At 41.5% G+C, this 12,145-nt stretch overlaps 1 protein-coding gene across 1 annotated transcript in view; it reads left to right on the forward strand.

Moving 5' to 3' along the window:
• Window positions 1-12,145, forward strand: part of C7H16orf89 (chromosome 7 C16orf89 homolog) — a 69,393-nt gene that overhangs the window by 19,599 nt on the left and 37,649 nt on the right. The window contains exon 2 of the mRNA XM_077273582.1: window positions 9,248-9,394. Within this exon, the coding sequence (XP_077129697.1) occupies window positions 9,248-9,394 (147 nt within the window). The remainder of the gene's footprint in view (window positions 1-9,247; window positions 9,395-12,145) is intronic.

Consider the following 12,145-nt stretch of genomic DNA (forward strand, 5'->3'; position numbering starts at 1 on the left):
CAAACACAACGATATCGCTATCAAGGACGCTGCAACGTCACGGATCGCTATCGTTATCGTTGTTAAGTTGTTCAGTGTGAAGGTACCTTAAGCAGTGGAAGCCCCCACAATTGACTCCAATTTGGAAAAGACACCCCTCAAGAAACTTATCTAGATGTATGGTGAGCACCTTACAGGTGCTTACAGGATTCTATAACCTTGAGCCGTGAAAATGAAAAAAATACTGTTGCTTTATTTCAAAATTTTTACCTTTTCACATGGTTAACATAAAAAAATGGACTGCAAAATTTGTTGAGCGATTTCTCCTGAGTATACCAATACTCAATATGTAGTGGAAAACTACTGTTTGGGCACATGGCAGGGCTCAGAAGGGAATTAGCACCAACTGAATTCTGGAGCACAATTTTGGCTGGATTAGATTGCGGCTGTCATGTCACAATTGAAGAGCATCTGACATGCCAAAACAGCATAAACCCACACAAGTGACCCCATTTTAGAAAATACACCTCTTAAGGATTTAATCTAAGGGTCTAGTCAGCATTTTAACCCTCAGGTGATTCACAGAATTGTATAACATTTGACTGAGTCAATGGAAAATTACCAATTTTTCCACTAAAATGTTGCTTTGGCCCCAAGTTTTCAATTTTCAAAAAGAGATAATAGTCAAAAATGAACTATACAAATTATTATGCACGTTCTCCTGAATAATATGAATAATATTTTTTTCATTGTGTTTACTTGTTTTGTGATATATAAAAAATATATATATTTTCTTAATGTCGCAAGCTACCGTACTTTTGAGGCACAGTGCAAAACTCAGAAGGGAAGGAGTGCTGTTGGGCAGTGAAGAAAAATAAATTACATTTTAACAACAAAAATTTTGTTTCATCCCCATATTTTACATTTTGACATGGGGAAATAGGTAAAAGTGGCACAAAAATTTGTCACAATTTCTGCTGAAGGTGATAATACACCACATGTGGCTGTACAGAGAGAAGGAGCGATATTTGACTTTTGGAGAAAAAAATATCGTAGAATAGATTGCAGACACCACATACAGAGCACCTAAGTGCAAGAAGAGCAGAATCTCCCCTGAAGTGACCCCATATTGGAAATTACACCCATCTGGAAACTTAATTGCAGGTGTAGTGGCAATTATGACTCCATGGGTGCTCTCCAAAAACAAGTAGCAGTAGATGTTGATGAGTGAAAATTGCAAATCTGTCATTGTAGTGCCGGTACATTGTAGTGCCGATTCATTGTTCCCAGCTCGTGCTTCTTGAGACAAGGACCCCATTTTCCATTTTAGCGGTTTTAATTTTTTTCTCCCTTTCTTCCCAGAGCCATAACTTCTTTATTTTTTTGGTAAATATGGCCATGTTAGGGCGTGTTTTTGCAAGACAAGTTGTACTTTTGAACGGCATGATTGGTTTAAACATATCGTGTACTGGGAAACAGGAAAAAAATTCCAAGTGCGGTGAAATTGCAAAAAAGTGCAATTCCACAGTTCTTGTTTTTTTAACCATATTCACTAAATGCTAAACCTGACCTTCAGATATGATTCTCTAGGCCATTACGAATTCACAGACACCAAACATGAATAAGTTCTTTTTTATTTAAGTGGTGAAAAAAAAAAAATTGCCATTGTTCTTTCCGAGCACAGGACAGCTGATCTATACAGTTGATGTGCCCTATAACAGCCACGGGTGGATCCACCCGTGGCTGTTAACAGGTTAAATGTTGCTGTCAATCTCTGACAGCGGCATTTAATTCGTACTTCCAGGAAGCACGTCACTGGCTCCACCCATCGGTGACCCGGTCACATGATCGTGGGTCACCAATGGGTCAGCATGACAACCAGAGGTCTGCAGCAGACCTCTGTGGTTGTCATTGCCAGATTGCTATGAATGCCGCCCTTCATTGCCTGTGTATAGCAGATGCAATGAAAGTACTGCAGCTTCTAGTCTCCCATGGAGACTATTGAAGCATGAAAAAACAGTGGGATTCCAACATGTGCAAATTATTACGGCACATGTCAGAAAGGGGTTAACTGAGCATCTCTCATCGCTACATAAATGCCAAACATGCATAAATATGGTTTAGGCACAATGTGGGACTCAGAAGGGAGGTGGGCATTTGGGTTTGGGAGCACAGAATTCACTAGATTTCTTTTGGGGGGCAAGGAGCCACGCTGCTTTTCCATAGCCTTTGCATTACGAGTAACAGCCTCTGTTCAGCTGTGTCCTTGTTTTCAGAAGTGCCTCCATCTGCCTCATTATGAGGAATATTCTACGGGGGGGGATGTGTCTGAATTTAGTGTTTCAGAGATTTACACATAAACCCTGGTATATGTGCTCAGTGTAGAGCACAGGATAAATCTGAGCCAAGCCTTACTGCAATCTTTGAGAGGCAGAATGAACAAATCAACATCAGGTGAAGAATTGGTTGAATTTATTTTTTACACTGTTCCCCATTCGGTATAAGTGATTAGATGACTTTATTCTTCGGGTCAGTGCGATTACAGCTATACCAGATTTATATAGCTTGCTACTGGCATGGTCTAACAGGCCACTGTAGCTTGGAGATGTGGAAGTTGTCATTATGACCTCGGGATGCCATGACAGTGATTGGCAGCATGTGATGACATCGCGGGGGTGGCAATCGCATGGGATAGGGAGCCCCCTCACTCTCCCAACCTTCTAAATGCTGCTATTGCTTTTGATCATAGTATTTGGGGGGTTAAACCGACAGTAGCACCCCTGGCTTTGACAGACCGGGTTCGGCTATCAATTAAGCTCCCGGCGGCGATTGTGTGGGCACAGCTTTTGTGCCATGCACGAGTGCCATAACGTGCCTAAATGTCATTAGTTGGGAACTCTACCTCGACCATAATGTATTGGTGCTTCAAATATCCTGAAGGGAATAAGGGCATGAAAATTTAAACTTCAAAAAATTTTAAATTTTCCTAAATTTCTGTAAAATTTTCATAAATAAACACAAGTCTTATTAACTTATTAACTGAAATTTACCATGTGTCAAGGAAAACAATCTCAGAATCCCTGGAATATGTAGAAGAATCTCACAGTTATTACCATATAAAATGACATGTGTCTGATTAAAATATCAGCTTGGTCAGGAAGGTGAAAATTAGTTTGGGCAGGAAAAGGTTAAACTATATCTAGTGAGCGGCTTCCAAGCGGAAGATGCCCAAAGAATGAGGGTGTCACTCCTTTTATCTGCTTCATAGTTTCTGAACCCTGAAGTGGTTAAAAGAAGTAACAATGGCCTGAACATGAGCACAGCAATGTCATTTTGTCAGTGCCATGCATGGTCTTTACTTTTGTTGGGGTTTGTGGCACTTTTTCAGGAGCACAACAGCAAAACCCCGCTGCCACATAACCCCCACAGAAAGTGAACAAAATGCACAGCAATGGCAAAGTGATATTGCTGTGCACATGGTCACTCTTTTGTGCATAGCACAAGGTATGCGTCTGAAAAAGAGGTGGTTTGCACATACCCTAAGTTTACCCAATACATTTCTGAACACCTAAACTATTTACTAACTGTATATTGTGACTGTATTGAAAGTTTTTTTTTTGTTTGTTTTTTAAAGAAATAAGGAATTGTGTTCCACATTGTATATATAATGCAATACAGAGACTAGAAAATTATATATTTCAGAATGGAAAGTAGAAAGTTATTACAAACCTGAAACTTTTACCATCCTACTAATTATTTACTTAGTCAAATAATGTAAGTTTGCTAATATTTCTACAACTTGAAGAAAAAATAGCTGTAGTATCAGTGACAACCACTAGGTGGCAGTATGTATCCGTATTTCTAAATACAGGCTAGGCTGAGGGGCTGGTGGTTGGCCGAGCATTGTGCTAGAGATTTGGTCTTGTCTGCCTTCTAATCAACTTCAAAAGGCAGCACAATTTATATTATTTAGCTACAAGAATGGAGGAACAAAATACAGCGCTCAATTTCAGCATCTAAAAAAAAGTGGGACGAGGTATTTAAAAAAATGCCTTAAAAACTTTTGTCATGCATGTAAATGCTCTGAAATGCACTCATATGATAGATGAATGACCAATCATAAGCATACAGGAAAGATATTTATCTTGGTACCGTGTTAGCCAGTGGATAGAAAAATATTTAGAATTGAGGACTCTCAATTCTAAATATTTTTCAATCATAAGCAGGCTGTTTTTTTTTTTTTATTTACAATTGGCGTTACCATAGAGTTACAATGGACTCGTGTGCTCCTTCGTCTTCCTGAAGCTGGCCAAACAGAAGGAGGCAGCAACCCACTGGTGAACGAGGAACGCACTCCAATATTAGAATAGTATAAAATGCAGTGGTGGTCAAGATTAACCGACTGTCACAGTGGAGAGCTGAAAGCTGTCAGCTACTCACACTCAGGTGTGCTGTTCTCCAGCACAGTCATCACTCTGTAGTGAGCAGAACACATGTTTGGCAATGCTTGTATCACACTCAGGTCTGCTGTTCTCCAGCACAGTCATCACTCTGTAGTGAGCAGAGCACATGTTTGGCAATGCTTGTATCACACTCAGGTCTGCTGTTCTCCAGCACAGTCATCACTCTGTAGTGAGCAGAGCACATGTTTGGCAATGCTTGTCTCACACTCAGGTCTGCTGTTCTCCAGCACAGTCATCACTCTGTAGTGAGCAGAGCACATGTTTGGCAATGCTTGTCTCACACTCAGGTCTGCTGTTCTCCAGCACAGTCATCACTCTGTAGTGAGCAGAGCACATGTGTGGCAATGCTTGTCTCACACTCAGGTCTGCTGTTCTCCAGCACAGTCATCACTCTGTAGTGAGCAGAGCACATGTTTGGCAATGCTTGTATAACACTCAGGTCTGCTGTTCTCCAGCACAGTCATCACTCTGTAGTGAGCAGAGCACATGTTTGGCAATGCTTGTCTCACACTCAGGTCTGCTGTTCTCCAGCACAGTCATCACTCTGTAGTGAGCAGAGCACATGTGTGGCAATGCTTGTATAACACTCAGGTCTGCTGTTCTCCAGCACAGTCATCACTCTGTAGTGAGCAGAGCACATGTTTGGCAATGCTTGTCTCACACTCAGGTCTGCTGTTCTCCAGCACAGTCATCACTCTGTAGTGAGCAGAGCACATGTTTGGCAATGCTTGTCTCACACTCAGGTCTGCTGTTCTCCAGCACAGTCATCACTCTGTAGTGAGCAGAACACATGTTTGGCAATGCTTGTATCACACTCAGGTCTGCTGTTCTCCAGCACAGTCATCACTCTGTAGTGAGCAGAGCACATGTTTGGCAATGCTTGTATCACACTCAGGTCTGCTGTTCTCCAGCACAGTCATCACTCTGTAGTGAGCAGAGCACATGTTTGGCAATGCTTGTCTCACACTCAGGTCTGCTGTTCTCCAGCACAGTCATCACTCTGTAGTGAGCAGAGCACATGTTTGGCAATGCTTGTCTCACACTCAGGTCTGCTGTTCTCCAGCACAGTCATCACTCTGTAGTGAGCAGAGCACATGTGTGGCAATGCTTGTCTCACACTCAGGTCTGCTGTTCTCCAGCACAGTCATCACTCTGTAGTGAGCAGAGCACATGTTTGGCAATGCTTGTATAACACTCAGGTCTGCTGTTCTCCAGCACAGTCATCACTCTGTAGTGAGCAGAGCACATGTTTGGCAATGCTTGTCTCACACTCAGGTCTGCTGTTCTCCAGCACAGTCATCACTCTGTAGTGAGCAGAGCACATGTGTGGCAATGCTTGTATAACACTCAGGTCTGCTGTTCTCCAGCACAGTCATCACTCTGTAGTGAGCAGAGCACATGTTTGGCAATGCTTGTCTCACACTCAGGTCTGCTGTTCTCCAGCACAGTCATCACTCTGTAGTGAGCAGAGCACATGTTTGGCAATGCTTGTCTCACACTCAGGTCTGCTGTTCTCCAGCACAGTCATCACTCTGTAGTGAGCAGAGCACATGTTTGGCAATGCTTGTCTCACACTCAGGTCTGCTGTTCTCCAGCACAGTCATCACTCTGTAGTGAGCAGAGCACGCGGTTTGGCAATGCTTGTCTCACACTGAGTCTAACCTATTGTTGGGGGCGTGTTCTTATATTACCTGCTTATGATTGGCCTGTGTCAGAAAAATCAAAGAAGTACACGCCCCCAGTGAAGTCTCTCTGGTAATTCCAAATTTGAATAAAAAATAACTAATTAGGTGCCTAATGGATTGTTAGCTAATAACGCTACAATGGAGAGGAGACATAAAAAGAAAATTAAAACTTTTTATTCTGCTCTGCTGGGTTGTCCAGTTTAACATGAAAAGTTTGGTGATGAAAGGTCCTCTTTAAAAGACTTTTTCCATTTATGTTTCCACTTCTCCAACATTTGTTAGGAATATCGTGCTCACCACATAGTAAAATCCCAGAAAACAACCACGACAGGAAATGTAATCATATAAACATCAATTTATTAGGTAACATTAATTAGAACATACAATGCAATATTAAAAATAAAGAGTGATAAAATATATATGTATAAAATATACAAGTGCCTGTAGCTATCTGGCTGCCATATTAAATAATTTAAATATCCATAAGGTCATTAGGAATTGCCCACTTAAAAAGTAAAAAACGTGCATAGATTATATAAAAAAGTGACCACAATGTGCAAAATAAAAGATGGAAGAGTATATATAAAAATTAAAAAATAAATAAAATGGTAGTGCGATAATAGTACGCAGTGCAATATGCGTGGTGCAAAGTGCAATGATAGTGCACTAAACCTAGGCGAAGGTGCTAATTAATGGGCAATATGGGAAGACACTTACTTAAATTGTATTTACAAGTAGATAGGTGGACTACCAGTGCTCTCCAGGGCACCCCGACGCGCGTTTCGGACGCACTGTTCCTTCGTCAGGGGGTGTGTATACATTTAGTTTAGTGTGTTTTATATAGTGCCCTGATTGTATGTGACGCCGATGGCTGCAGCCGCAGAATGTACGGCGCATGAGCTGCTAGGACGTCCCGGAAGTCAACGCCGGCCACGTCATGTGATCGGACGCACAGGGTCAGTTCCTGGCGTTGCCAAGGCCACAATGACGCACCAGCTATGATCGCCGGACTCCAGCCGCGCATGCGCACCACTGAAGGTGCACCATGGGCATACAGAGCGGGGGTAACTAATATAATATAAATAAACATGCGATCAGCATGTAGGGGTATAAATCCATAATTGAAAAAACAGGGAATACTTAAATCAGCATTGTAGCATCATTGCACATACAAAGGCAAAAGGAGGTGTGGCCATAACTAAGTCCGGGGCCAATGAGTGAGTAAATCCTAATATAACCTAACTACTGAGTGTCAGTAGTAATACCATACGGAATATAATGTGAATGATTGCGTACACCAACTAGAAAGTGCACCTTTATTAACCCCCCCCCCAAAAAAAAAAAAAAAGGGGGAATATAAAATTTTTTTTTTCGAATGATACCCATAGCACAATATGTGTAGGTAGGTGTATAGAAATAAAAATGAAAATACTAATAAATACTATGTGTATTGCGTAATACGTGAATATATACACTTATATCAGAATACAAATGTGATCAGAAAATAATAATCAACATACAACTAATAATCTATGACCTAATATAGTATAAAGTTAACATTTATTAGTTGTCCACAGGATAGGTGACAATTTTATGATCACTAAAGGGTCTCAACTCAAGGACTTCCACCTATTACTATCTCAGGATTAGTAGGATCGCTACTTCCAACAGGTGGCGCTATAGAGTTCAAGCATATTACATTTCCCAGAGGAGCATTGCACGGCGAATAAGCCTCCTTACCTTGACCTGCCAGATGGTATGTCACTCTCCATAAGGAGAAACCTTTCCCCTTTGACCCCAGTCCAGAGCCTCTCACCTAGCCAAATCGGTTCTCATGCTTCGCACTGACGAGGGCCAACAGCCCGAAACACCGTGTCTGCGAATTGAGATACTAATCTCGCTCTTATCCTAAGTCATATTGCAAGACTCGTTAAGGGGTTGATTGTGACTTGTAGGATCGCTACTTCCAACAGGTGGCGCTATAGAGTTCAAGTCCTCTTTTTCTCTGAAGAGGCAATTTGCATATCTCAGGATTAGTCCAGTGTGCTTACACATATACATAATGCAGCTCCATTTAATGTCTATTGGACGGACAGAGTTTAGTTGAGTGCAATGCTCGGCTATCAATCAGCCTAATGGACACATATAGGACGCCCAGCGACAACATCATCATCACCGATCCTGTGGATAAACCATTTTAAGTTACAACTTATACATGTTTCATTCTTTGGGGTCAGGCTTCCCATTATCTTCCATAATCATTGGGCAGACTTTACATAAGCAGCAAATAATCTTTGGAGCCATAGGGGTTTTGCCTTGGAACATGGGTGCTGGGGCGCATCTGGTGGTGCAGTATCGGTCTAACGGTTCGGGACATGGCACCGCACCTTTAGAACTCACTACGTTCACATTTGCGTTGTGCGCCGCAGCGTCGGCGCTGCAACGCACAACGCAAAAAAAAACGCAGCAAAACGCATGCACAACGCTGCGTTTGGCGCCGCATGCGTCCTTTTTTTCATTGATTTTGGACGCAGCAAAAATGCAACTTGCTGCGTCCTCTGCGCCCGGACGCGGGCGCCGCAGGGACGCATGCGGCGCAAAACGCAAGTGCGACGCATGTCCATGCGCCCCCATGTTAAATATAGGGGTGCATGACGCATGCGGCGACGCTGCGGCGCCGACCGCAAATGTGAACGTAGCTAAGAGGTTTACTGTGACATGTCACTGAGCTTCACACAGTCTGATTAGGATGTTAGCTGAGAACGTCATGTTCTATTTGTACATTTCTGTTCACCTACAATAAGTCAATGATTAGATTTAGGAGATGCGGTCCATGTCTTTTTCTACAGTTTTGCTATATGAATAATTTTTTTGATTTTACAAAACTAAATCCTGTTATGCTCTATAAAAGTTAAAGACAAATGTGATCCTATTTGATTTCAGCGTGTTTAATAGCAGCAATCTTCTATGACTGCATGTGGCTTCAAGCAATTCTTCAGGAAACCATGTGAAGATATGCAGCCATCAATAAGATGGAGTCCTGCACTTTTTCATTCTCTTTAATTGTAATTAGGAAGCTTCTGTAATGAGATGCAGATTTCTTTTCTCCTTTTATTTTAGAGGAGATGAAAGGCACACTTGAAAGAGTAGATGAAATGAAGTTCCCATACGCTGCCTTACTGATGAAGAGGTTGAAAAACGTGTTAAAAGAAATACTTGATGAGACTTCCTACTTTACAAAGCTAAGAGACCCCACATACTTTGAAGGTAAGACTTCTTTTTGTACAAGATTGGCTTTAATTGTTCTTTTTTATCATATGCTTGAGCCTAGGTTTTATATAGCTTAAAACATTGAAACCAGTTGATTAGATGATAACATTTTAGTAAAAAGTTTGTACTTTTTGTACTTTCTTAATCTTGGCCGACATTTCATAGACTGATTAAAAGCTATTTTCTCAGAGTTAAATTAAATGATATTTTTCTATTTCACTGTTCAGTAGGATATGATACAAATATCCGTCTGATATGCTCTGAAGCCTGACTAATGAAAGTCTGCACAGGTGTGGAAGCTCGGACGGTACCGGGCCATCTGTTGTGTTAAATACATTAGGACTTCAGAATATTCCTTAAAAAATGGCCAGATCTCTACTCATGAAAATGCCGGAGATGTAATCTAGACCTAGGCAACCCATCTCACATTTGGTTCCTATGCCTCATAATCAAACCATTATGGAGAATAATAAAACATTAAATAGAAAAAATCTTTAAAATTAAATAAGTCCTAACCCCTATCTTAATCTTACTTAACTTAGATACTCAACACGAATTCATAAATAAAAACTCCATAATTGCTCATTTTATCAAGGCCGCCAAAATCATCAATGCAAGACATCGAAAAGATACAGATTCCTCTTACATCCTAAAATGGACCAATGAGCTGAAACTTAAATACACATTAGAAAAGATTTGATTGTCACATGCCAGAAATAGCAAAGCTCTTGAACATTTTAACAAATGGTCCATATTTCAAAGCCCAACCTAATTCGAATTGACATTATAACTCATTTCCCAAATTATTTTAATCTCAAATCTCATTAAACAAGGAAAATAACAAATAACGTTAAAAAAAGTTCACAACGATCACTGAGAACTTGAGACTGACAAAATAAAATTTCTATTTAATTGTACTGAAAATGAATTAATGACCAACAGACATTATTTTTGAATTGTGGTTCAAGCTAAAAAAGTAAAAAACAAAGCAAAAAAAAAAAACCTAATGAAAAATGATGGTACCCCTATAAAAGATTAGAAATTATTGGACCATAAAGACATGTTAAACTAAGGTGTGCCCTATATCTAGCACCACAGGTGTCTACAAATTTGTAATCAGTCATTCTGCCTATTTTTTAGGGTTAAAAGTAGTCACTGTGCTGTTTGTTATCATCGTGTGTACTACACTGAACATGGATGAAAGAAAGCTATGGAGAGAGTTGTAGACTAAGGCCCCGTCTCACTTAGCGATTTACCAACGATCACGACCAGCGATACGACCTGGCCGTGATCGTTGGTAAGTCGCTGTGTGGTCGCTGGGGAGCTGTCACACAGACCGCTCTCCCCAGCGACCAACGATCAGGGGAACGAGTTCGGCATCGTTGAAACTGTCTTCAACGATGCCGAAGTCCCCCTGCAGCACCCGGGTAACCAGGGTAAACATCGGGTTACTAAGCGCAGGGCCGCGCTTAGTAACCCGATGTTTACCCTGGTTACCAAAAAAAACAAACAGTACATACTCGCCTTTCGGTGTCCAGGTCCCTTGCCGTCTGCTTCCTGCTCTGACTGACTGAGCCGCCGTACACTGAGAGCAGAGCGCAGCGGTGACGTCACTGCTGTGCTCTCACTTCTCACTGTACGGCCGGCAGTCAGTGAGAGCAGGAAGCAGACGGCAAGGGACCTGACGGACATCAGAAGGCGAGTATGTATTGTTTTTTTTTTTTTACATTTACGCTGGTAACCAGGGTAAACATCGGGTTACTAAGCGCGGCCCTGCGCTTAGTAACCCGATGTTTACCCTGGTTACCAGTGAAGACATCGCTGGATCGGTGTCACACACACCGATTCAGCAATGTCAGCGGGGCCTCAACGACCAAAAAAAGGTCCAGGCCATTCCGACACGACCAGCGATCTCGCAGCAGGGGCCTGATCGCTGGTACGTGTCACACATAGCGAGATCGCTATGGAGGTCGCTGTTGCGTCACAAAACTTGTGACTCAGCAGCGATCTCGCTAGCGATCTCGCTATGTGAGACGGGGCCTTTAACCACTAGCACTACTAAAATAAAAACCTTATTGAACCGCCTGTGCCAGAAAAGTAATTCCAGATTCACCACAGGATAAAATACAGATCTAAACCATTTTATTATCTATTTGCACGTAGTGATAAAATACATACAGCTGAGCAATATAAAAGCATTCAGCATTTAATCATTAATATAAATGAGCCAATATGTTGTAGATCTGTAAATTCAACGTTTCCATAAAAGTTAATACTATATATCACTTGCTGATTCTATATGTTCCTAAATCACAAGGCAGGAGTATTTGTGGGTAGTGCCCCAGACATTGGCAACTATCCAATGTGTCAAGCTTTCAAAAATAAAGCTGCAGGTTGCCGATCGTGACATCACAACAAACTCTTATGTGTTTAAGAGAAGCACGGTCTCCTTTGTCAGGGGTTATGCGCAAAATCAGTCTCCTTCATTTTTAAAGACATTCCTCCTCTGTAAGTGATTGCCAGGTTTAGGTGTGCACATGCACTTAACTAATATTGTTAGATTGTACAAAATCTAATTCACAAATCATAGAATCATAGAATGTTAGCGTTGGAAGGGACCTCCAGGGTCATCGTGTCCAACCCCCTGCTCAATGCAGGATTCACTAAACCATCTCAGACAGATGTCTGCTCAGACTATGTTTGAAGACTTCCATTGAATGAGAACTCACCACCTCTCTCGTGGCAGCC

This window comes from Ranitomeya variabilis, chromosome 7, assembly GCF_051348905.1.
Source record: "Ranitomeya variabilis isolate aRanVar5 chromosome 7, aRanVar5.hap1, whole genome shotgun sequence".
Lineage (NCBI taxonomy): Eukaryota > Metazoa > Chordata > Amphibia > Anura > Dendrobatidae > Ranitomeya > Ranitomeya variabilis.